At 39.0% G+C, this 23,891-nt stretch overlaps 1 protein-coding gene across 1 annotated transcript in view; it reads right to left on the bottom strand.

The window, feature by feature from the left end:
• The window catches only part of PRIM2 (DNA primase subunit 2), a gene marked incomplete at its 5' end in the record, with an annotated part of 102,001 nt that extends 88,844 nt beyond the window's left edge, over positions 1 to 13,157 (bottom strand). Inside the window, 4 exons of the mRNA XM_080342742.1 lie at positions 6,994 to 7,114; positions 11,210 to 11,289; positions 12,253 to 12,356; positions 13,001 to 13,157. Coding sequence (XP_080198868.1) covers positions 6,994 to 7,114; positions 11,210 to 11,289; positions 12,253 to 12,356; positions 13,001 to 13,157 — 462 coding nt within the window. The remainder of the gene's footprint in view (positions 1 to 6,993; positions 7,115 to 11,209; positions 11,290 to 12,252; positions 12,357 to 13,000) is intronic.
• Positions 13,158 to 23,891: the final 10,734 nt, after the last annotated feature.

The following is a 23,891-nucleotide window of genomic DNA, read 5'->3' as shown; positions in this document are numbered from 1 at the left end:
CAGGAGAGCTCATTACTTGAAAACAGGTGGTGAATTGTTAAGTTTCCCTCAGAATTTAATCCTGTCAAAAGAAAGATTATGAACAACTTAAAGGCATTATCAGCTTCACTGAATGGACCATGACATGGAAGAATCTCCCAGAATTTGATAGCAAAATTAGGCTCTGCTTCTTCTGAGTTTTGTACACAGGAAGCAGGAATCCAAGGTGCTAAGAAGGAAGAGCTACAAATGGTTCCTCTGTCACAGGAGAAGTAGGACTAGACTGATTTAAGAAGCAGGAAAGAACAGCAAAATTAGTATGGCACACCTATTCCAGGAATTAGAAGTTAAAGGCCTCAGAATATGTAGCAGTTGTCTAAAAATGAACTAGATAGGTGACAGTTCCTATACAAAAAGTTCTATGAAAAGGCACTGAAGGGCAAAGTTCTGTTCTCTGTCATTTCAGGGAACAGAAGGATTGAGCAATAGCTGAGAAAAAAAAGTGACATTCATGGAAACAAGGAAGTGTTAATAATTACAGAAATTACCACGTAAGTTAAATTCACAAGGACTTAAAAGAAAGACAATTTAGTCTTCTGCCCGTAGAGCTTCCTTTTAAGGAAACATTTCTCGAAATACTAATTTACAATAACTGACATGTTAGTTGCCAGTCCAAGAGTCTCCACTTCTAACCACCAAACAAAGCTAAGATATTAGTATAATTAGGTAACATTTTACCAAATTTCTCCTTCAATGCACAAGTTGGCATATATAAGAAGAAAAAAAAGTAAGTGTAGATATAACTCTAAAGAGAATACTTTCATGACTTTTCCAAAATATCTTAAAACAACTGCTAAAAGAAGAAAAACATATTAGAGGTGCCCATTTTGAAGCATGCAAAAATCCAGCCTAAGATCTAAGAGTTATCGTGCAATAGGACATACATAGACACAGCCCTGAAGGGCAAGAAAAAGCTAAGCAGCATGTAGAGTGAAGGAAAGAACAAATTTACTCGATTTTTATGGCTTCGGGTTATCACCATCATCATCATGATTAATTACTTCCTCAGTGTTAGGTCCTGTAACACCAAATACATGAACAATAAGAAGTTCAACACCTTGCTTCAGGAATTTCTAGGAACACCAATGACCCAGATATCTTGCAGTTTTCCTCAAACTTACAGACACATTGAAAACTTTTCAATAACAATTTGTGGTGGCTACCATAAATATTCTGATTATGTCAAAAAGGCTATCAGAATGTCAAATCGATACACTAGAATTTATCTCACGCTATGGAAGTCTAAAGACACTATTATGACAAAAAAAAAAAGTGTAAGTAGAGTCATTTCTCAAGGGCTTTCGATATGGGCATATATAACCAGCTGCAAGAAAAAAGGGAAAAGGACAAGTGAAAAGAAACAGGAGGATGAATGAGAGGGAACATTTGTAGCAGGGCACGTGGAAAACCACACAGACAATCAACCTTTCTGATAAAGTTACATGACAAAATGGGGCTTGGGCGGATGTGAACTGACTCCAAACACCCTCTTGTATAACAATCCAGCAGAAATAAAACCAAGCATTTTTAACTTAAAGGAAAACACTGGATGCCCAGAGCTTGTGGCAAGAAAGAAAAATTACCTTCTAATTAAAGCCCAAGTGTAACTTACCTGTAATACCATTTACTTTATATAATTCCTTCACATACTGAAAAACTTACTTTGAGATTGTTTTCTTTCATTACTACAATATTTAAAATATTCACTATATTTTATTTTAAATACCTTAAAAATCTATATTAGTGGCTTTTACTGCCAGAAATCATCAGGCATCATTGCTGCAATTACTGATTTATAGCATTATTTTAATGCTTTAATCTCCTAAACTAATGTAAATCACGACCGCACACCTGTGTTTGCAGATTCTGTGATGAGCTCTGTCACCTTAGCTGTCAGCATTTGCTTCTCTTGATGCTGCTTAAGGATCTCCCATGCTCCTGATGTGACTGAATTTGCACATAGACTATTTAATGTGTCTTGAGAGCTGAGAATTACAAGCTATGCATAAAAAACTTCAGTATTTATCTGGATAATGATAGCACTGGCCCTTAAAAACTGTTTTTTCTTCCTTTTTTTTTTAGTACATAATGTATAGAATAGACTGAAACATTCTGAAATATCTTCATAACCATTCCATTATTCTCTTGTTACTGTGACAGAAAACCATTAACCATAACTGGGGAAAACACTTATAAAGTGTAGATTAAAAATAAGCAAGCCATAGAAACAGGGAACAGATTAATAAGCATTTGTTATTCATTCAAAAAAAAAAAAAACAACACCAAAAAACATATATCAGAATCTTCTTCTCATTCTGAATACCCCATAATACAGTGTCCTGAAAGGCAACATAGCACTTCTCTCCTTTCTGGATAAGGAAACATCAAAAGCGGGAAACTCCCACACCAACATATTCAAAGGCTGACAAACCACATAACACTAAAATAACACAAACATATAGAATCAGGTGAAAAAAGAGTGAATCATGGATCCATGTGTAGTGGGTTTATTTTTAAAAAAGTTTTGTTTTGAAGCAAGACTATTAACCATTCTTCCAGGCTCTTGTCCCTTAAGCAGTTGCCCAAAATTTGGTGGACACGTGAGAGCAAGCCATCCATGAAGTATTACAGAAAAAGTCAAGACAGACACGATTACAGACTGAGGTCCAGAAATTAAAGTGCCAAATAAGGATAAATATAAGGTTTACTTAACAAGACAACTGCAGAATCACAGAATATAAAGTGTAGAAAATGTTCCTTTAAGTCCAGTTCTCTAAGCTGAACAACCAGATGCTTTTTGTGAGACAGCAGGATTTCAACTAACATGAAGCAAATGCTATTCAAATTGCCATTTTCCCAGGCAATAGGTAACATCAAGAGAAATACCCCACAGCTGGGTATCAATTAGATGACACTGCTCTAAGAAAACTACATTTTAAATTAGTTAGTAAATAGCTATCCTAATAGGTTGCCAAATGTTATTTCCTAAGAGTTATTATTGTAAGTGTCACATAATACACACTGCTTAGGCCAAGACTAACCCCTCCCAATTCAAGCCTCATCACTCGCAGGAAAATACATGGAAGGGATTTCTACCAAATACTGTATCGTAGAGTAAGTATATGTCTATATAAAATCGTTTCTGTTTGCCCCAAATGTTCTAACTACTGTCAAAAGTAAAGTTCAAAAGTTAAATTTCCCCAATGCCTATTTACTGGGAAGGAAACTATATTGTAAACATCACCTTTGACACCATGGTTCAACCACAACTTATTTCAGAGAAAACAGGCTAAATTCTGAATTCTTCCAGTTCTCAATACAATTATTTTGAGGGGGGGAGCTATTCCTGAAAGGTGTAGAAATTACTATTAAAATAGAAATCATCTTCAAAATTGAATCTTTTAATTTTCAAAAAGATATCTAAAAAGGATTAAGTGTCTGAACAGCACAGATCTTAAATCATTTATTTCTAATGCAATACCAACAGATTTAAACCTGTTTAGAAAATAAATTTGAAAACAAATTATGGAAATGAACTAGTTAAGACAACTAGTTGCAGATACTATAAAGTACACCAGTGTGTATTAATTTTGTACTATGTGCAGGCAGAACAGCACTTCATTAAAATACCTATTTTTATTTCCCAAAAAAAAGTTGAGGCTTGGTGTTCAAATTAAGAGCCTGACACTCATGACACTACACAGAATGCTTTAACTCAAAGGAAAAAAGAAAATATTTTCATTACTGTCCCAATCTCTGGTCAAAAATCAAAAGCCAAAGTTAATGTCAAAGATGTTGAATGCATCCTCTCAGAAGCTGAGATCACTGAATTTTTCAAACTGGAAAGTATCAATTATAAAATTTCAAATAATCCTCATCAGCCTCTACTCTTGGGCACAACCTCAGTTTTTGCCACCAGTAACCTGATAATCTCTTCTTATCCAACCTAACATATCCATGCTTAAACAAAAGGAAAAGACCACTGACATTTATATAACCTTTTTCCCCACCTACTATTTACAGCTAACCAGAAGATTCCCAGTTATCAAAAGCTCCAGCAGGGTCCCAATCTCAATAACAGTCTACAAATATCTACATCAGAGTTTAAATTAAAAGCAATTAAAACAAGAGAAAGTCATACACTCATGAGGCTGTCATTTCACATCATGGGACACTTAAAATTATCAACTCACCACTATAAAAAAAAAAAAAAAAAGGCATGAGAATGAGGTCCATCATTCCTGCTCCCCTACTTTTACTTTTGCTTTCTTTCAACCCTTTTCCTTTCTTGACATTTTATTCAATACCAGATACTCTACCTCTTGTCCATGCTGGCATAAATTGGTACAATATAGACACTAATATTTCAGAGTACTAAAAAATTCTGAGCATCAATGTTCCAGTAGGCTGAACAGTACCAGTCCGGGCATCTTCCACACATGCCAGAAATAGACTGGCCAAAGCTATTTCCTAAAAGTGACTAAAATGCAATCTACCTGTTAATAGTTTAAAAAAGTGCAAACTCAAAGCTAAATTTCGGTTTTTTTCAGAAAGTCCAGGTTCCAGAGGCTTCTCACAGAAATGCTAAAGATGGACTAACTTAATCTGGTGACAGCTTTGTAAAAACATTTAAAGGAAGAACTTACCCAAGCTTCAAAATTCCACAATTTATACTAAATGTAAACAAGGTTATTTTCACAAACAGCAGAAATTTTGAGTTATCATAATCCCATGCACATTCAAACACAATTATACTGAAGTCATCATCTTTAATCTTAATACTCTGAACAGTTTATAGACTTCCTTTTGGAAGTAAAGGGCATCTTTGCAATCAGGTTAAACTCCCAAGAGCAAGTATTTACTTATTTTAATAAACCCTTGTCCATGCATTTTGCTCCACCAGCAATACAAATGTCAGTCACAAGACAAAAGTTAAAAGTTGCAACATTCATTTTCATTAAATGTAATTTATATTTTACCTTCAGAAAGGAAAGCTATTGCTCTTTGATTAAAATTCTCTTTAATCATGAAATCAGAACTACTCTTATTTCAAACTCTGTGCAGCTGTCATATAAAAAAAACTTTCCAAGTCTGATATTTTTTCTTCTAGTTAACAACTTTGTTGCTAATATAAGTTGCTAAATAAGATCTTTGCCGCTAAAGTGTTTGAATAAGATCTTAACAGCTGCTGAAGTGTTATCCCTGAGTGGGACTGAAGATTTCTTGATTCTCTAACACAATAATTCTCAATCCATAATTCACAAAATCTCAGGAACTAGTCTGCAAAGCCCCTGCAAAAAAAATTAAATGAATACATCTCACTTTCTCATGCATGTCAGTAAACATGTAAATGAGAGAAGTGATAGTTATTGAATTCTCAGCGTTACGTTCACTTTGTTGGTGCTGTAAATGAAGACAACTGTGACAAAACTGCACTAAACGATCCACTTATTCCTCCTCCCATAAAAAAGGTTGACCAGTTCTTTTAATAAATACTGAGAACCACTTCTTACAGTGGCTATTAGAGTTGTTAACTGGAGACATAACTATGCGAGGCTACACCGAGGTCTCAACTTCAGCAGCTCTGGAATGTCTCAGATTACAATTCTGAAATGCAGAAACTTTATCTAGAAAATGCAAGGCACTTGTGTTCTCTTTAAAGAAACTTAACTAACTTTCCTAGCATATCTTAAGCAATTAAAATCCCATAGTAGAATTTCTATCTGTTTACCAATAGGGAAACTGAACTGTAATATGAAAATCTAATTCCTTTTCCAGAAGACTTTCCTAACAGGTGGAGCACAAAGTTTGATTTTCATCTTTTTTTTATGTGCAATAAGGCATGAAAACATTGTAACTTCTAACAAAGATGTATGAAGGGAATAGTTTGCCTCCATTTCCCTTTTAAAGCCTTTTACAAATACAACACTGAGAAAATGAATACTGCTTTTACAGTGGCCCCTACATAGCACCATAGAGTTTGGACCCGTTCCAGATACATACGGAATTCCTTAGTAATTCAAATGTTTTATAAATGACAGTGCAAGGAAGGATCAGTTTTGCTTAAATTCCTAGCGGAATTGGAAGGGAGTGAAAAAGCAGAAGCAAGGAAGTAGATGTTCAATGAAACGATGCTTTGTTGCCTCAACAGGCGTAAGAAAGAAATACCTTCTTAATCATTTTGACATATTGAAGGCACATTGAATAGCACAGAACGAAGCCATACTCCTAGCTATTTCCAGCAGCCTGCAAACATTAATTTATTCTCACAAGCCTGAATGCTGAAACTGTGACAGGACAATATGAGACTGGGGAATAAGCAATGGAAATACAGCTCCACAAACACACCATTCGCTGAACAGTCTGTTGAACCAAAGAATGACATTTCTGACAGTCTCTCAAAGACCCAGGAAAGCCAATGTGTTACTGTTTAGCTAGACAAATTCATTCTCAACACTGCACAAGTCATCTTTCACCATCAACAGGCACTGGTGCCAGATCTTTCAAACCAGCAACATATAACGCACATCAGTCACAAATTTGAGAATATTCAAGTACTTCTAACTAAGCACAATTTCAAGAGAAAGTTTTTTCAGTAGAGTGACGATTGTACATGTTTTTTTTTATTAAGTTTACTCTGAGAGCTACAAGAAAAGCTGGAGCTTTCTAACAAAATAGTTCATATTTGCAATGCAAAAATGTTAGTGAAATCATTAATGTGGGAATTGCAATAGATGTTTTCCTTTAATTTCCGCGGCATGACTATTCTCCAAGTTCAGAAGTTCTGTGTGGTTGTTTTTAAAGCCACAAATGCCTTTTTTATAATTAATTAAAAACAAAAAAAACCAACCAACTAAAACAAAAACAAAACAGGACTAAAACTATCTTAATGAGAATTTTAAAAAATATCAGGTACATGCTATATAACACAAATCCAGAAAGTAACATACTTACAGCTTCAAAAGATAAGTCCACATGTTCCATGAATTTCTGTATTAAATTGTCAGATAGTTGACTGAAACGATATCGAAAGAGATCCATTTCTTGTTGAAGAAACCAACGCCTGAGCTCCTCACTGGAAATAAATAATAATTTTAAAAAAACATACGCTGTTTTATGATTATGCATTCTCTCTTTCTTTATAAACTGAATGTCAAATCTAGTGAACACAGCATTAACTGTAGTGCTGCCTTTGGCATGGGACCCATGAACTGAGGAACTTGGAAGAGAAGGTAGGAAACCTTCAGGAAGGAACGCTCAGTCAGACAAGACTTCTGAAGAGACAATGCACAAAGAGGTAGGACTGCAGATATTTTGGAAGAACAGAGGTAGTAAACCTCAACATTAAAAATTGCTCTGTAGGTACCAAAGTTGTTACTCCCCTTTAAAGGGAACTCACTAAATCTTACTTGTTTTAAGTAACAATAACCAACTGCAGATAACATTCTCCTCTAGTACATAAAGGACAGCTTTGTTTCTTCAACATGGCACGATACTACTTCATCATACAATTAATGTCACAATTAACCTGATGAGGCAAACATATTACAAAGCCTACTTCTTTTAATTCTTAATTTTTGGCTTATCTCCAGCTGCAGGAACACACACACATCTCAGGTACCGTAACCACAGTGCTAGCCAAAAAATAACCAGGCAAAAGGAAAACATATGGCAACAAACCTGAGTGAGGAACACAAAGAGAACATTAACACTTGACAAACGAGCAAAAGGGGTTTAGCAACTGCAGGTGAGCCAGTAGAAAAATAAACATTCACACAGGGACAGGAGTCAGTAGATGGCATAGAATAAAAACAACATTGAAGCCAGTCTCTAAGAACTCACATTACTCTTTGCATACTGGATTGCTAACATCCCAGCACTCAGATTCCCAGGCGTCAGCACGTTACTCAAAGCTATAGAAAGCAGGGAATAAGCTTTATAGTGTTGGATTTCAGAAGGCAGAAGAACAGTCAAGATATGATGACTACATTACAAATTTAACTGACAAGAATTGTAGAGCTGGCCACTTCAGATCATGTAAAAAACATAATAATCCAGTTCATGGGGACTAATAGAGACTAGGAAAAAAAAAAAGTTGATATAAACTCCTACCCCTGGGTGGCACTGTTGGACAACTAGAAAACTTAGAGCAGTGTTGCAGGAAAACCAGCCTGTAAACACAACTGCCTGGTGGACCACAAGGAGCTGAATCCAAGCTAGTTTGCAATTATGTCTTTTTAAGTACACTTTTCCAAACAATCCTAGCCTTCATCAATTAACCTAATGATTTGTGCCACGCTTATCTTTCTGACCTAGTATGATAAAAACAGTATATTCTATTTGCCTTCCAATTTTATCTTTTGGGGAACATCCAAGTTCCGGAGCACAGAAAGATCTTGTCCCTGAAATAGCTGCTTTTCAAAAGAGAACGAAGAATGCTGGGTATAGGGTCACTTCACAGTGCTTAAGATGCTGTTTTCCATTTTATGAGTAATCACTAAGTCCACCTTTTCAAACAAACAAACAAACAAAAAAGTTACTTTAAGCAGAATCAGATCATCAAGCCACTTTATTGAAACATTGCATCAAACCATCTGTATATAAACAGCAACACAAAACTACATTTGCATGTAGTTTAAGAAGAGTGCCCTGGAGCCCTATCCAAGGTTCTTCCTCCCTGAGAAGGAGTCTTTCCCCCTAAACTACAGAGCCAGGCTCTTTCCTGCTGATTCTGTGGCCCAAAATAGCTTATATTCATTCCTGCACGGTGGTTCACCTTAAACAAGTTGCCCACCTCTGCCCTCTCTACAGTTTAATTCTTAAGATACTCCCTGAAACACAGTTTGAAACATGTCTCCCATGTATCTTCTAAGCAAGCACTGCAGTCAGACAAGCCCTCCTACAAAACACAAGGATCTTCTTTTAAAAAGATAGCTTGCAGAGAAAAAACAGGCAGTCCAATTATCTGCATGTATCATTAATTCCAGAAGATTCCAGTGCCATTACAGAGATGCAGGGCAGGGTGGAAAATATGTCACATCAGTGACAGAGGCAGATGTTGAGCCAAGTCCCTGCTTGGTTATTTCTGAGTGAAGCAGCCTTTCACTCAGCATGCTGCCTACCATCACTCACAGATGCCTTCCTCCCTTCTCAGCACAGACAACAAAGTTCAGTGAATTCCACTCCTGAAACAAACACCTAACCTATAGTTCTTGCTCTATGGCTTGTGCGGCCTTCTGTGAATCTGACCCAAACTTATTTTTCCTGAAACCACAGATCAATCAAAAATAGATACCTCCTGAATTCCAGATCAGATTTTTGCCACCAGACAATTCCACCTTCCAGAACACAACTTTCTTCATATATGTCACTACCAACACCCTCAGTGTCTCATCTCCCAAAGAAAAGGAACAGTGCCATCTAAATAGTAACTAAATGTTCGAAGTTTTACAAGACAGGATAATGGAAAACAAATCGACTATTCCAAATTCCACCAGCTACCTAATAAGAAACATCCAGTTTTCAGGGGCTGTTTAGTCCCCAGCTACTTAAAGATACTGCCTTTCAGAGGGTTTTGGTAGAAACTTAGAATATACGTAAAGCAAGATAACTTCTTGTAAAAATCAGCATGACCAGTATGACTAAGGGAGTATATAAAAATACATACAACAAACATAAGCACTAGAAAGAAAACCAATATACATTTGCTATTCATAGTCACAAATAATACATGTTAAATAGAGAAGGATAGAAGGAATTCCAGTTGTAATTCCATTATTCAACTTGCTCCCTTCTTTCAGGATTTTAAACTATACTATCAGAGTCACTGCAGTGAAGGCTGCTATTGACCTCCACACCCACAACCTGTTCCTTGCTGTCATGCACCACAGATCTAGCTGGCTCATCCATCACATACATGAAACTGTCTTCAGCACAGCCCAGATGTCTTTTGAAAGGGCAACATGATGGGATGTGAATACTTCAGAAGACTTCAGGGTGTTTAAAGTCACCCAAGGCCTGTTATGGTGAGGTTTCCTCCATCTGGAGGCTTTTGAGGCCTCCGCTACTTCCCATTCTAATCGGATGGTCTGTAGCAGGCACCTACCATGATGTCGGCCACCTTGGACTACTCTCCACCACTTGCCCCAGAACTCCCAACTGTGTCATCACCCATTCCAATTAAAAGCCCCACCCATTCCAGCCCCTTGTCTTGGCCTGGATAACAATCCCTCCTACTCAACCTTCCCGTCTGCTTTTGCCTACAAATCCATCCATAGCAGCACTTCAGTTGTGTCAGCTATCACAGTATCATCATATGTATTCTACCACACTCAGCTAATTTAAACAAACTAGACCACAAGTTAAAGTTCAATTATTGAATTAACAATTCAAAACAGCACACACTTCACATTTGCCAGTTTTCATTCTAAAAATGGACTGCAATGGCAAGAAGTCAGGAGTTCACACTGGTGAATAACAAAGCTGCTAACAGACATAAGGCCCTGACAACCTCTATAATTTCATGTGAAAACTACAGCTGAAGCAAAAGAAATGCACTTGGCAGGACCAACTTTGTGCTTGAGATTTTACACACACAAAAAAAAAAGCAGTGCAATCATCCATGGATTTAAATTTGAATTCAAATGAATTTGAAAGAAAAGCAGAGTCAGTAGAGGAAACCTCAAGCTCAGATGGTAGTTTTAGTTTTCCAGAAACCAGGCCCTCTCTTTAGGCAACAATATAAAGTTTATTTACATAGTGAGGTCTTTGGTCAGTAATGAACAATTTAAGCATATGAAGTAGCTAATTTAAATCAAATTATCAATCACTGCAAATGCCTGACAGACACTTAATACTGGTGTGCTTTAATCTCAAAAAAATATGTCAAAAGGAAGAGAGTCAAATCAATGTTCTGTGGGTAAAACCCAAATATTTATACAATTTTTTAAATTATTACAAAATCTAGATATTAATCTTGACTTTGAGTATCCCTTTTCATCACAGCTGAAATCAGGTTCCTAGCAAAAAAAAAAAAATAAAAATCTGAGCCTATCCCTCTATTTAGTAGCCAGGCAACTCCATAATATCTGTTATGTCTATAATAAAGAAGTGTAGTATCTGTATACATTTAAAATTAATAAGTGTACAGTATAATCCAAAAAGTACTTACGACTGACAGTAAGCAAGGCGTAGTATGAAATGAGAGATATGGTCTTTTCTTCTTGCCTCATAATCATCATCAGCCAAAGCCTACAGAACATTTTATTAGTATTTCAGAGAAATAATCTCTCCCAGATTAAAAATCCATAATTAATTTTTCATTGCTGTTCGACCATGTATTAATACTCATCTTTAAGACAATAAATGCAACATTATTAAAGAATCATAGAATAATATATGTTGGAAAAGACCTTTAAGATCATCAAGGCCAGCCATGAACCTAGCATTGTCAAGTCCGTCACTAAACCATGTTTCTAAGCACCTCATCTATATGTCTTTTAAAGACCTCCAGAGATGGTGACTCCACCACTTCCTTGGGCAGCCTGTTCCAATGCCTGACAACCCTTTCCATTAAGAAATTTTTCCTAAAATCCAATCTAAACCTCCCCTGGCACAACTTGAGGCCATTTCCTCTGGTCCTGTCACTTGCTACTTGGGAGAAGAGACCAACATGCTACAACCTCCTTTCAGGTAGTTGTAGACAGCAATAAGGTCTCCCCTCAGCCTCCTTTTCTCCAGGCTAAACAGCCCCAGTTCCCTCAGCTGCTCCTCATAAGACTTTTGCTCCAGATCTCTCACCAGCTTCGTTGCCCTTCTCTGAGCTCTCTCCAGCACATCAACATCTTTCTGGCAGTGATAGGCCCAGAACTGAACACACAATTCGAGGTGCAGCCACAGCAGTGCCAAGCATAGGGTGACGATCACTTGCCTGGTCTTGCTGGCCACACTGTTTCTGATACAAGCCAGGACTCTGTTGGCCTTCTTGGCCACCTGGGCACACTGCTGGCTCATCCTCAGTGAGCTATTGACCAACAGAAGGGAGTTGTCCTACACAAAGAAACCCATATTCTCAAAGAAAAACTACTTCTCTGACAAAATGACTAAACTTCAGTTTTAGGAATAGTATTTCATCACTTCTACTTTTATTCAGAATTCCTGAATGGTGTAAAGAAAATAAAGTGCAAAAGAGTTCCCTTTTTTGTTGTCACTTACTTTGTAGGGAAACTTGAGTTTCCGGAGCTCAGACTCCAGCCTACTGTTGTAGTGATCACTGTTTCTTGCATAGCTCACACCAAGGTTTTCAACTGTTTTCAGCACTGGGGAAAAAAGAAAAAGTCCATGTTAGAGAAAAAATGTTGAAAAGAAATCTAACTGTATCATGTATTGGGAAATGCATAACCTGGGGTAAGGCCACGGGAATTGGTTTTAGTAATATGAGGAGCAAAGGGTCAAGAAATATGGAAGAGAAGATGTGGCCCACAAATCCCGAACAGCTCCCCAACTCTGGGATCCACACAGTCAACAAGGGAAGGGAGACAGCTAACTCGTGATGGATCAGTCTCTAAACAGCGGGTTTCACTCTAATGACGGGAACCTTTGATTCAGTGACTTTCAGGAGCTCAGGGGAACCTTTGCTCCCAGACACAGTGGTCTGAACCACTGAGACATCAGATATGCCACAACACCTAGAAAGTGAAATATGCTCATAAAAACCACCTCTGTAAACCAAAACTATACAGTCCTGACTGCTATGCCCCAAACGTGCGTTGTGAAATCAGTCACAGCTCCCTGAAATACCCAAAGCAACCCGTTTTACTTTAAAACAGGTTCATTTCAGCATGAGCAGGCAGCCAGTTCACTTCACTAACAGGCAAAGAGGGCACTCGAGCCCGCCAATAACACACACATCCGTGACAGCAACAACCAAAAGCTTCGGGGGTTGTGGGAGGACGGGACTCACGCTTCAGGCGGTCGATGGCCAAACTCTCAAACTCCGCCAGCGAGATGTTTTCCGTGGGGGGTTCCAGGTAGAACTGCAGGCTGTGAGGGTACAGCTGCCGCCGGTCCCCCGACAGCCACGGGTGCTTCCCCCTCGCTTGGGCGCTGGAGAACTGCATCTCCCCCGCCGGCCGGCCTGCGGGAGACACGGCCGCTCAGCCTCGAGGGAGCGGAAAAAGCCGCCGCCGGCCCTCGGGGCAGACAGGGCCCCCCCGGAGCTGCCTCCGGCCCCTCCCGGCGTGACCGACCCCCGGTTCCCATGGCAACTGCCCCCGCGACATCGCTGAAACCCCTACCTGCTCCCGGCCCCGCGCCCCAGCTTCCCGCGCACAGCCAGCCCCGCCCACTTCCGTCCCGCCGCGCTCTGTGCCCAGCCTCGCCCATCCGCGCCGCGCGGCAATTGGCTGACGAGAGAGAAGTGGGCGGATACGCAGGGAAAGGTGCCCACAGCCAAGATGGTGGCGCATGCTACTGGCGGGCGGAGTGCGGCGGCTCTGCAGCGCCCGCCCCGCCCCGCCCCGCCCCTAATGCCCGTTCTTGCGCTCCCTTCCCGCCATTAGTGTCAAGAGCTGGAGCATCCGAAGCGGTGTCCATCCTTATCTCTTCCTGTTTTCTATGAAACTGGCCTGAATCTGTGTAATTGATTTTATTGGGTTCTTTTGTTCCACAAAATTGTCTGTCCTCAGGATTGGCACAACTACCATTTTTCATCAGTCATCCCCTGTTGTCTGCTGCTCACTTTAGCAACAGCGTCACCATCTGAATCTTGCACAACTCCAGTACCCAAAACCAAGGGTCACAATGTCACCGAGTGTCATGATGGTGCTAAGCTGGTTCGAGAGTGAAATGTTCAGCACAGTATTAAAACTCCAAGGAACCTCCTTTCAATTCCATGATCCCATAAATTCTATGTTGTTCTACAGTTATATAATTTTGTCATTTTTCCAAGATAACTGCAATTTTTGCCACTGGATTGACCATTTTGCTACAGCTGAGGTTATGTTATGTTTTGTGTCCTTGCCTCAAAATGCCACTTATTTGCTGATTTTCCCCGGCCAGATAAGTTGGTTAATGATCTTGCAACAAATTCGGAGCATAGAGAGATCAATCAGAGTGGAAATTAAGTTTATGCCCGTGAAGTGAGGAAAATCAGTAGTTTAGGCTGGCAGGTTCTTAAGAACCAGGACCAGGACACATACTGGTCTCATGTTCATGGGCAACACCTAAAATATTGCCAAGTAATCTGATTGCAGCTTTAACAAACACTGACACTGGTCATCAACCTAAACCTGCAGCCTGCCTCTGTACTAGCAGATTAAAGATGGTGCCAAGCTAAACTGACGAGGGATAACCCATTCCAATTACCTTTCCAAACAAGGTGTCAACATCCAAATTGCCCATGGAGAATATTCCTATGCTCATGCTAATTCTCAAACTGTCAAGTGTGCTCTTTGGTCTGGGCCAAGCCTCTGCTACGGGACCATTTGAACAGTTTAACAGGATGGAAAATCAAGTTTGTCTCTCCAGGGCTGCTCTGTAGTTTTGTAGGAAAGAAAGCGTACTGTCAATATCTTTTTCTATATTTATTTTTTATGTAATAAATTTAACCCAAAGCAACCTGATATCTTTATATATATACATAAAACAACTTTAACCCAAAGCAATTTCCTTTTAATAGCCACCTGCACAGTTTCTTCCCGTCTCTACCTGTCTGCTACATGAGTTGGACCAGTGCGTCAATATCCAGGAGATGTCAGGGAGACTGGCCATGCTCCATCCAGACAAGAGCTCACACATTTGCTGTGAGTGCTGTACCCGGCCTGGACCAGAGGGGGAGAAGTGCGACAATGCTGAGGAGCACATCACAGAAGCCAGCAATCTCTTTTGTTTTGATTTCATTTCAACTAATGTTTTAGGGTTTGGCACAGAAGTGGTACCACACTTTCAGAAACCATGGTATGCAGTTTGCTGTTCGTCACCATTTCTTCTGTTGAACCATGTCAGCAGCTGTGTCTACATCTGCTGTTTTCTTTTTTCGTTTAATACATTTTTTCCCTAATGCTGTATACTGATCCCCAAATTGTCTGAAATTAAGACAAGACCTACTCTGTTTCTTTTTTTTAAATTTAATTTTCACTAACATTATTGCAAAAAGTAATATGATCACTTCAGCAGATATTAAGAAGCAAAATAAACATCTATATTACTAGACTCAAATAAAACTTACAATGCCAAGCCTTGTGAGGGGTTTGTCAGCCCTTTAACACAAAAATCCTTTTCTTGGGAAAAGAAAACAGACAAAGAAGTGAAAAGATATAATTTTGGTGGGAAACTCCCAAAACCACAATTTGAACAATTTCATATCCCAAACATTCTTACTGACATATTTTTTGAAACCTATAGATAGTTTTGATAGTATTTCAGTTACTTTTTTCCCTGCATATTTTCATTACTTCCACAGTGATATTACCAGTGGGAACTGATTTTTGAAGTATTTTTTAAACAGAATCATTGATGTTGCAACAACCCACCTCACAAATGTTTTACAACAACATCCATATGGTCAGCTGTCGAACTGTGCCCATCATCCCATCCAAACACAGTCCAATCCAGCATAGCCCAAACTGTTCTGCTACCTAATTAACAAAAACCATATTCCTTATCTGCACTAAAAATATAGCATTGCATAGTTTCTACTCCCACTTTTGTCATACCAGCTAGCAGAGTGCCCGATGCTAAGCTATTGGAGCCCGGTTCTTCCCTACTTGCATAACTAGAACTGCTAATAGGAGGGTAAACCTGGCGATGCAGATATCTGGTCTCTCATTCAAGCTGCCCCATTCATCCGTCATGTCTGGGATGGCAGGAATTGGCACAAAATGTCGCTTTCCTGCTTCCAGCTCCTTTTCAGCTCTCATTGTTAATTCACCCACAATCTTATTTACTGCAAGTATCACCAACCTGACTAAATTCTCATGTAACTCAGCCTTCACGCATATTGTCTTCATAACTTGCTTTCTTGATGTTTTCACCTCTTAATATATTCTTCTTGATTTTTTTTTAACTTTTGTTTATTCAAAATGTTCATTTATTGTTTTCTCTATCATTTAACTCAATTCCTTTACAGACCTGGCTTTCCCAGAAATCTTGACTGGTTTACATTTTTCTTGTAGTGTTTTTGTGCCATTGCCAGCCTAACTTCTCTTTGTATGTCTGTATTGTAGTTCTCCACTCAATGCTTTTTATTACTTCTTTAAATAGTTGCCATGCAGGTTATACCAAGATTTTTTCCTGACCGTGATGCACAGATACCTCTGTCCTTACTGTAAATAGCAGGGTAAATGTTCTGAGCTGACCTTCAAATTCCTGCAGGCTCTGAAGGGAGTAAAACATGACTCATGAAGTGAAGAGAGGTTCGTGGGGCTATTTTAGTCAGAATATGCTCTCTCTTTCTTGGTGTTCATTTATTTAAGTGGGAAGTGATGAGGATCATATCCCTTGTGACACTCTGCGTCTCCCTGGCTCCACTCATACAGGGCTTTTGCATCCTGGATTTGTTCCCCAAGTTCTCTGTCCAAAGCTCTAGTACACAGGAAGATGAAATCTAGGTAGATCGTCACATTCTTCTTAAATTTATTCTGACAGGTAGGTCTGTCGTCCACTTTCTGCCTCTCACTGTATGCATCTTCTTCCATATGTTTAGGTTGCTGTAGTGAACATGCTTGCTGCATCCTTGTTCTGTTATATATCATATTTTCAATCCCTTAGCATAATTTTCCAGGCTACATATCAAGGAAGAATCTGCCCTGTCCCTATGCTAGGCTTTTCTGAAAGGAAAACAACTTGTCCTCAATCACAAGATGTTCCATGTGCTTTAAATATTTTTGCCTGCCATTCTGGGGCTTGGGGGGAGTTTTGACCTGGGTTGTTTGTTTGTTTTTCTTTCCTCTTCTTTAATCTTCCTCTGATAACTTTTGAGCATTTGATTAATGTTAGTGAGAGGGGTTGAAACATTGAAGAGAAGTACTCGCAACGGTGAGAAATTAGAGCCTGGGTAACAAAAAAAGATTCAAATTTCTACCATAGGAAAGAAAAGCAGAACTCAGGCTCTTTTGTGCATGGAGAAGCAGCCAGGCAGTCAACACAAACATCAAGCCGCGTGAATAGAACTCGAGCTCAACCACTGCTCTGACGTCTCCGAACAAACAGACAGGGAAGATTTGAGCTATTGAGCATCAGGACTAAGAAAGTGGAATTAATTTGTAGACTTAATGTATTCTGCTGCACAAGGATCTCCTTTTTCCTAGTTTATGTCTATCTACCGTGAGCTTCTGAAATACATAGAGAAGTTTACAGTCTATCTATCTGTACAAATGCTGGTGTTTTCATTTATTGGAAATGACTACCGTTGAACTAATCTAGAAGAAAAAAAGCATTTGATACATATAACATTTAAAATCTTCTGTATTTCAGATACTCTCTTGAGATTAATCTAATTTCTACCTGTATTGCAGTAAAGAATAGAATCCTTTCTTATCAAGTAATCTGTAGGTAATTGAAAACTTTTTTTAACCCTGAAAGTTTTGCTACCCAACATAAAAACTAGACTTAGATATGTATCTAGGGTTTTTTATCTTTTTCTTTTAATCATATAAAAGTAATTGTCAGGATTCAGGATCTCTTATTGTCTAAAAATTCCAAAAGATTATTCCATGTTCATTAAAATAAACCCACTGCAGTGTAAGGATTTTGTTCAGCCTTCTGGTGTTTATTTAGCGCTATTGAATAATACAGGCTTAACCAGGCAGATTTCCCATTTTAAGCCTATGACTTGATAATGAAAAAATGTCCTGTTTGGTACTGACTAAGTTTTCAAATATTCAGTCACTGTGTAAAACAGTCTGCAAATTTCCAATCTAAATGTAAGTCGACAGCTGCCTTCCAATTGCAAAGAAATCTCTGTGTTTGTTAGACTTGCCTAAAGCACTTCTGCTGTTACAAGTGAAAACCCCTAAAATAAACACCAAGGGGGGATACAGTCTGCCTAATCTCTCCACTAAACCTGCACCTTCCTTTTAAGCTCTTCTTTTAAATGGAATAGTTGCCCCTGGAATACTTGGAAAGAAGTAGGTATCCTGCTGGCATCTGAAAGGACATCCAGCCTGCCTAAACTTAGGTGTCTGGGTAGCTGATTTTTTTTCCATTTGTTTTCCTCAAGTTTGGTTTGGCTTGATTTGGTTTTGAGAGGTTTGACTGGGGCAAGGAGGTTGGTTGGTTAGTTGGTTGTTTTTAAGGTTTCAGTTTTGTGGTCTTTTTAAAACATAAGTGATGCTCAGGAGTGAAAAGTTAAGCATTTTTGCAAGTTACGGGAAAAGAGTCTCCCTTGTATGTAATACTAAGTCCTGTTCCCTGTCATGAAATTATACCAGCATAAGAAGTTAGAGGTAACCACTATATTCCTTATGCAAGCAAAATTAGCTGGAGATTGCCTGGGCAAGACATAAGAGATAAAGATGATTAACACACTAGCTATTTCTTGAGTCACTTTCTTACTGGAAACTGAATATATTCCTTTGTAATTAACTCTACCCCATCTGGAACCAGCACACTCAGTTCTTAGTATTTTGTCTTTATATTACTTTTGTGTGGTTCTAGCATTTCCTTTGTCCGAGGCTTTGTGGAAACTGCACTAAAAAAGCAACACTGACGAGTTTATTAAAAAGTAACAGTGAAAAGTTCAAATAAAGACCCCTCTCCCCGTGAAGTCTTGTCTAAAACTGCATTGGTTTCACTGGAAGCAGAATCTAGCCTCAGAATGTACATCCCCAAACACATCCTCCAGCACTGGGCACATCAGTTCCAACTGTAATGTTCCTTAAAATTCAGGGCTTGCCAATAAAACTGTTGATTTATAGTCAGACTACAGAGCCAGAATAACAATTGGCACCAATATCTTTGCAATCTTTCTTCAGATCATCTACATGAATATGTAAAAATCTGGTACACACGTTATTATTTAGAAAATGACATGCTACCTTTGCATAACAAAAGCTGAGACTCATCCTAATAACGTTTAAATAATGGTTAAAATCACCTACGATATAGCCACACTAAGTGGGAGACATCACTGTGTTTACACTTGCAAGTAGGAAACCAAGTATATCAGTTACACAGCTATTTTACACATAATGCTTTCAAAACCACACAGTTATTAGATATATTGAAGACATAGCATTTTTATAACAAATCTGGTAGCAGTTAAACTGAAAGGGTGGATCACGATGAATCTAAATTAATCCAGCTGGTATACCTTGCTGTCATATTTTAAGTAGTATTGATGCATTGCAAATAAAAGCAGCGGCACTTTTCCTAGCATATAGTTTCCCAAATGCTTTTTCTCTTGATACATATTTAGCCCTTATGGGCCTGTTTCTTACATGGATATCTGCATGGTATACATGCTTTGATGCCTGTAGTTCTGCACAAGCAACTGTATGCAGATAAATATGAGTACAAATGATGGCAGATACAGAATTACATATTGAGTGCTGAGTACATGGGGAGGTGTTGAGTGCCTCACCAATTTATGATTAATATGATGACCTCTGCAATAACTTCATACTCCATGCTAGTGGGAGAAAGTTCTTCCAAAGTCTTCTAATCCAGACGTTTAGCAAAAGCAGACTTTCAAAGTACAACAAAGATCGGTCAGGCAGGTACGACGGTTACAACAGGAGTCATCATGGCTAGAAATCACCATCAGTGTTTCTCTTTGCTCTTCTTGCTGTTCTCTGGCAGCCTGAATAGTCTCCCAATTCCTCTGTCTCCCGATTTCATGACACAGAGCGCACACGTTTGTCCACCTTCACCCTGTGAGGAAAGCTACTGAGCAATGGGCACCTACAGGCAGGTTCTACAGGGCACAGAAATAAACCAAAATGAGCATATTTTAGCTGCAGCAAAATGGCCAATAGCGCGGCAAAAAATTTATATTTCAGAGCACAAGCCACATCTTGTTTTAGAATAACAGAAAATTCATCTGTTAGAACTGCTGTAGTTTACAATCACCTACTATTTCAGAGATTTTTTCAAGAACTCTGAAGACTGGAAGTCTCAAGGCAACACAGGACATTTTTTTCTACAAAGTCCACAGCTGAAGGTTCACATAGCACAAAGAGTTCTCAGAGTGATTTGGTTTGTGTGCTTTAGTTTGATCTCTTTGTTGTATTCCAACAAATTAGATGTTTTATTAATTTTTTAAAGTTTCTTTCTTTTCCTGGTCCCCTGTGCTGGCTCTCTGTTGAACACAAAGTCTTTCTCTTACTCTTGAGGACAAACTTGTATAGCCAAAGGATCACCTAAGATTAAGGTCAGTAATTCTGTTCCTAGGGAATAAAGTGTATTTCCAAAAGCATTTTTCTAAGAAGGTAAAAGACTTGGGGAAGGGGTTTTTCATGCTTTCACTTCAAGTGCAAGAATTTCTTTGCCTTCCTTTCTTTATCATAAATGCAAATTGTTAAAATAATAGAAATGCTTTTTAAAATAAAAACAATAACGTGCAGCAAGAAAGCACTAAACTTCCCATACAGTTCTCCCTTTGGTAAGAGTATGAGAGAAAGAACCAACTATGTGGAAGAAATTAATAATATTGCATGTATTCCTACAAGTTGTCCACACAGCAGAGAGATGAGGATAGTACAAGAAACTACATAGAACAAAACCCTCTATAGCGTAGAAAGAGGTACCAGATAACAATAATACATTTGTTAGTAGTAAAAAATAAATACACCAGAAGAGCGATAAAAGAAAAATTATATTTGGATTTGATTTAAAAGTCCAATTAGTCAAAGATTTAAGGGAATGAGAAGGACAGTGAGAAAATCAGATAGTTGGAAATGTGCTTTTCTGTGACAGTAAATCACATCTGGGGTTTAAAAGTCCACTGTACCATCTCTCAGGGACCTCTTGCACAAAGGTAAACAGACGATTTCCTACAAAAAAAAAACCAAACAGTTTTATGGCAGTGACAGAGCTGCCAGTAGCCCTTTGGTGGCAAGAGGCAGCATAGCCTCCATGTTACACCTCCTCATCCAATGCCAACCGATCTCATTGCCCTGCAGGAGGGAGCAGGTGATACTCTCAGGGAACACAGCCAAGAGTGTTCATGTATTTACAGACCTAGGAACACCTCATTTTTGCTTTGTGTGCCCATGGCAGCCTGCAAATTCTACACAGGGCACTGAGAAAGCCAAAGCTGTGGGAGGGGCGTACACAGCAGGCAGTCTCCAAAAGGGAGGGACAGTCCCAGGCGTCCTCAGGAGTATGCTGGTTAGGTTGCCATCCCAACCTCCTCGCTCACCTCATCTGCCATCCCAGTTCACTTACAACATCTCAGTCCACTTGGACGGTTTCTGGGCCCGGGGACCTTGTGATGCTCATTTTCCCCACCCGCCCAGTATTCCCTTCCCAAACTCTGTCTCCTGCACAGGCAGCATTTGTGGGAGTGCCTGCAGATTCCCCAGCTCCAAATACGTGGACCTCCCTCACTAATGGGTAGCAGTAATTCAGTAATTCAGTAATTCAGTAGCTGGGGTTCATTTATTTCGCTCACTCGCAGCCCCACAGCCAGCCCCATTTCTTCCCACACTTCTTTTCACCAGCATCAGACTTACTAACCTGCTCATTCTGCATCTCCAGGCATTTCCCCATTCAGCAGTCACAGCTGAAGTGATCTAGACCCTGTTCTTCATTCTGGCTCCATCTCAGCCTTGCCATCCGAGGAGTCCAGGCTGTCCCAGCAGGAGGAGCAGAGCTCCCACCTCTCGCCCCTCTGCCCCTCCAAACGTGATCACCGGCCAAGTGAGCAATAGCGGCACAGCTGCGCCTTCCTGATGCAGTGTCCTGAGAGTACTGAAATTCAAAGAGACACATCAGACAAAGGCTTTTCCTGAAAATTCAGTGTTGTGATGTATAAAAAAAAGAGGGGGGAGGTAATGACATCTTAGATAATTACAAATACATTTGCTCATACAGATCATTGGCTTTGAAGGCAAAATACTAGCATAACTTCCCATTTCATTTATCCTTCTACGTAGTGTTTTAATTCTTTTATTTTTATTGAGTGTTGTCCTCAGAATCCAGTATAAAAATACCTGCATTCACTTATAAGGTTCCTCTCTCCCTCAGCAAGCTAAAGTTGGACTCATTAATTTTTTTTAAGGTTGCTATGACAGACTCTTCAAAGTTCAAGTGTAACAGCCTGAATACAGATGAGTTTTCAGTAACAGCCAAAGAAAATGTCAAAAACTCATTCTCCCTGACATTTCTGAACTTCAAAAAGACTGAAAAAAAGATACCTGGCTGAGATTTTGCAAAACCAACCAAGTTTTTATAAAAATTTTGTTTTGCTCTTGGAACTTTCTACTAACCAGTTTGTCAGCCACGTTTTTACTTTGGGATATTATCGATCCCATGTTGTGTGGGACTAAGAAGTCAGTTGGCTAGAACCTTTGAATATCTGTAAAAACTCCTCAGAAACAAAATAACTCTGGAAATTCAACAGTGCAATTTCTATATTTTTTTTTGTGATTGACAGGTCATTTTCCATCAGTGACAACTGTCTGTTTAAATTGTGGTCTGCTGATGAGGGGTTGACTGTAAGGTGTTCTCCGGTGGCCTACAGAAAGCAACTAGTCACACAATTAGAAAAAAAAGAGAATATGCTCTATGATTTACTTTTTCTGGCTTGTTTTTAATAGATTTTAGGGCCAGAAGGAGTATATCTAAACTGTCTACATACAACAGGCCATAGAATTTCGTTCAGTGTATGGATCTATACAACTAAAATTGGTCTGAGACATGGTTTAGGGAAGAGTGGGTCTTAGGATCTTTCAGTTAAACTCATATCCAAATTGTCTGGAAGTAAAGGGGAGATCTGTTTTTTCCAAAACTTAGTCAAACCCACACGCTGTAGTCACAAGAACATGGAACATATTACATATCTGAAATTTGCAGCAAGACATTGGAAATGGTCCTTCAGATCACTAATTATTTTTTCACATATGACAGCAAGACCGGGGCTGTAACATTTTACAAAGTCGAATTTACTTGTCTTATTTCTTTTAACTAAGAGTAGCTTTTCATAGAATCATAGAGTCATTTCAGTTGGAAGAGACCCTCAGAATCATTGAATCCAACCATAACCTAACTCTAGCACTAAACCATGTCTCTAAGAACCTTGTCTAAACACCTTTTAAACACCTTCAGGGATGGTGACTCCACCACTGCCCTGGGCAGCCTGTTCCAGTGCCTAACAACCCTTTTTCTCAAGAATATAAATTGCTTTCCTCTTCTGCTTGCAGCAGAAATACAGAAGACTTACAGAGGGTGGCATGGTAAACGCAGATGCAGAATATTTCCACTGTCATCTGTACAAAGAAGTTCTAAAATTGTATGTTTCCTAGTTGCTGGGTTTTTTTCTGCTTCTATTACTGCTAGCTAGTTCCAAATTTCTTGCCTTATTTTCCTCCTTATGGGTGTGGACATAGATCTAGTTTTTATGTCTACATTGACATGACCTCAGCCTGACAGTACATTATGGGAAGCTGGAAGATGTATTGGCAGAAGAGAGCCTGTTGGAAAAAAAGCTGGATAGTGGTAATTGGAGAATGAGTCAGTGTCTGGAGTCCAGCTGTGCTTGCTGCACAAGCCTGACTGGAGCTGAGTTACTCACATTTCTTCAACTATCTGGAACTGGCTTCTTTTAAAAAAAAAGGAATAGACTTTATGTATGCTGGATACATTTTTTGCTAAGAACATTTGTATAAAGGCAGCAAATTTTCTTTCTTCCTTAT

This window comes from Nesoenas mayeri, assembly GCF_963082525.1.
Source record: "Nesoenas mayeri genome assembly, chromosome: 3".
In the NCBI taxonomy this organism is placed as follows: domain Eukaryota; kingdom Metazoa; phylum Chordata; class Aves; order Columbiformes; family Columbidae; genus Nesoenas; species Nesoenas mayeri.
The sequence above is the reverse complement of the archived record's forward strand: the minus strand, read 5'-3'. Positions and strand labels throughout refer to the sequence as shown.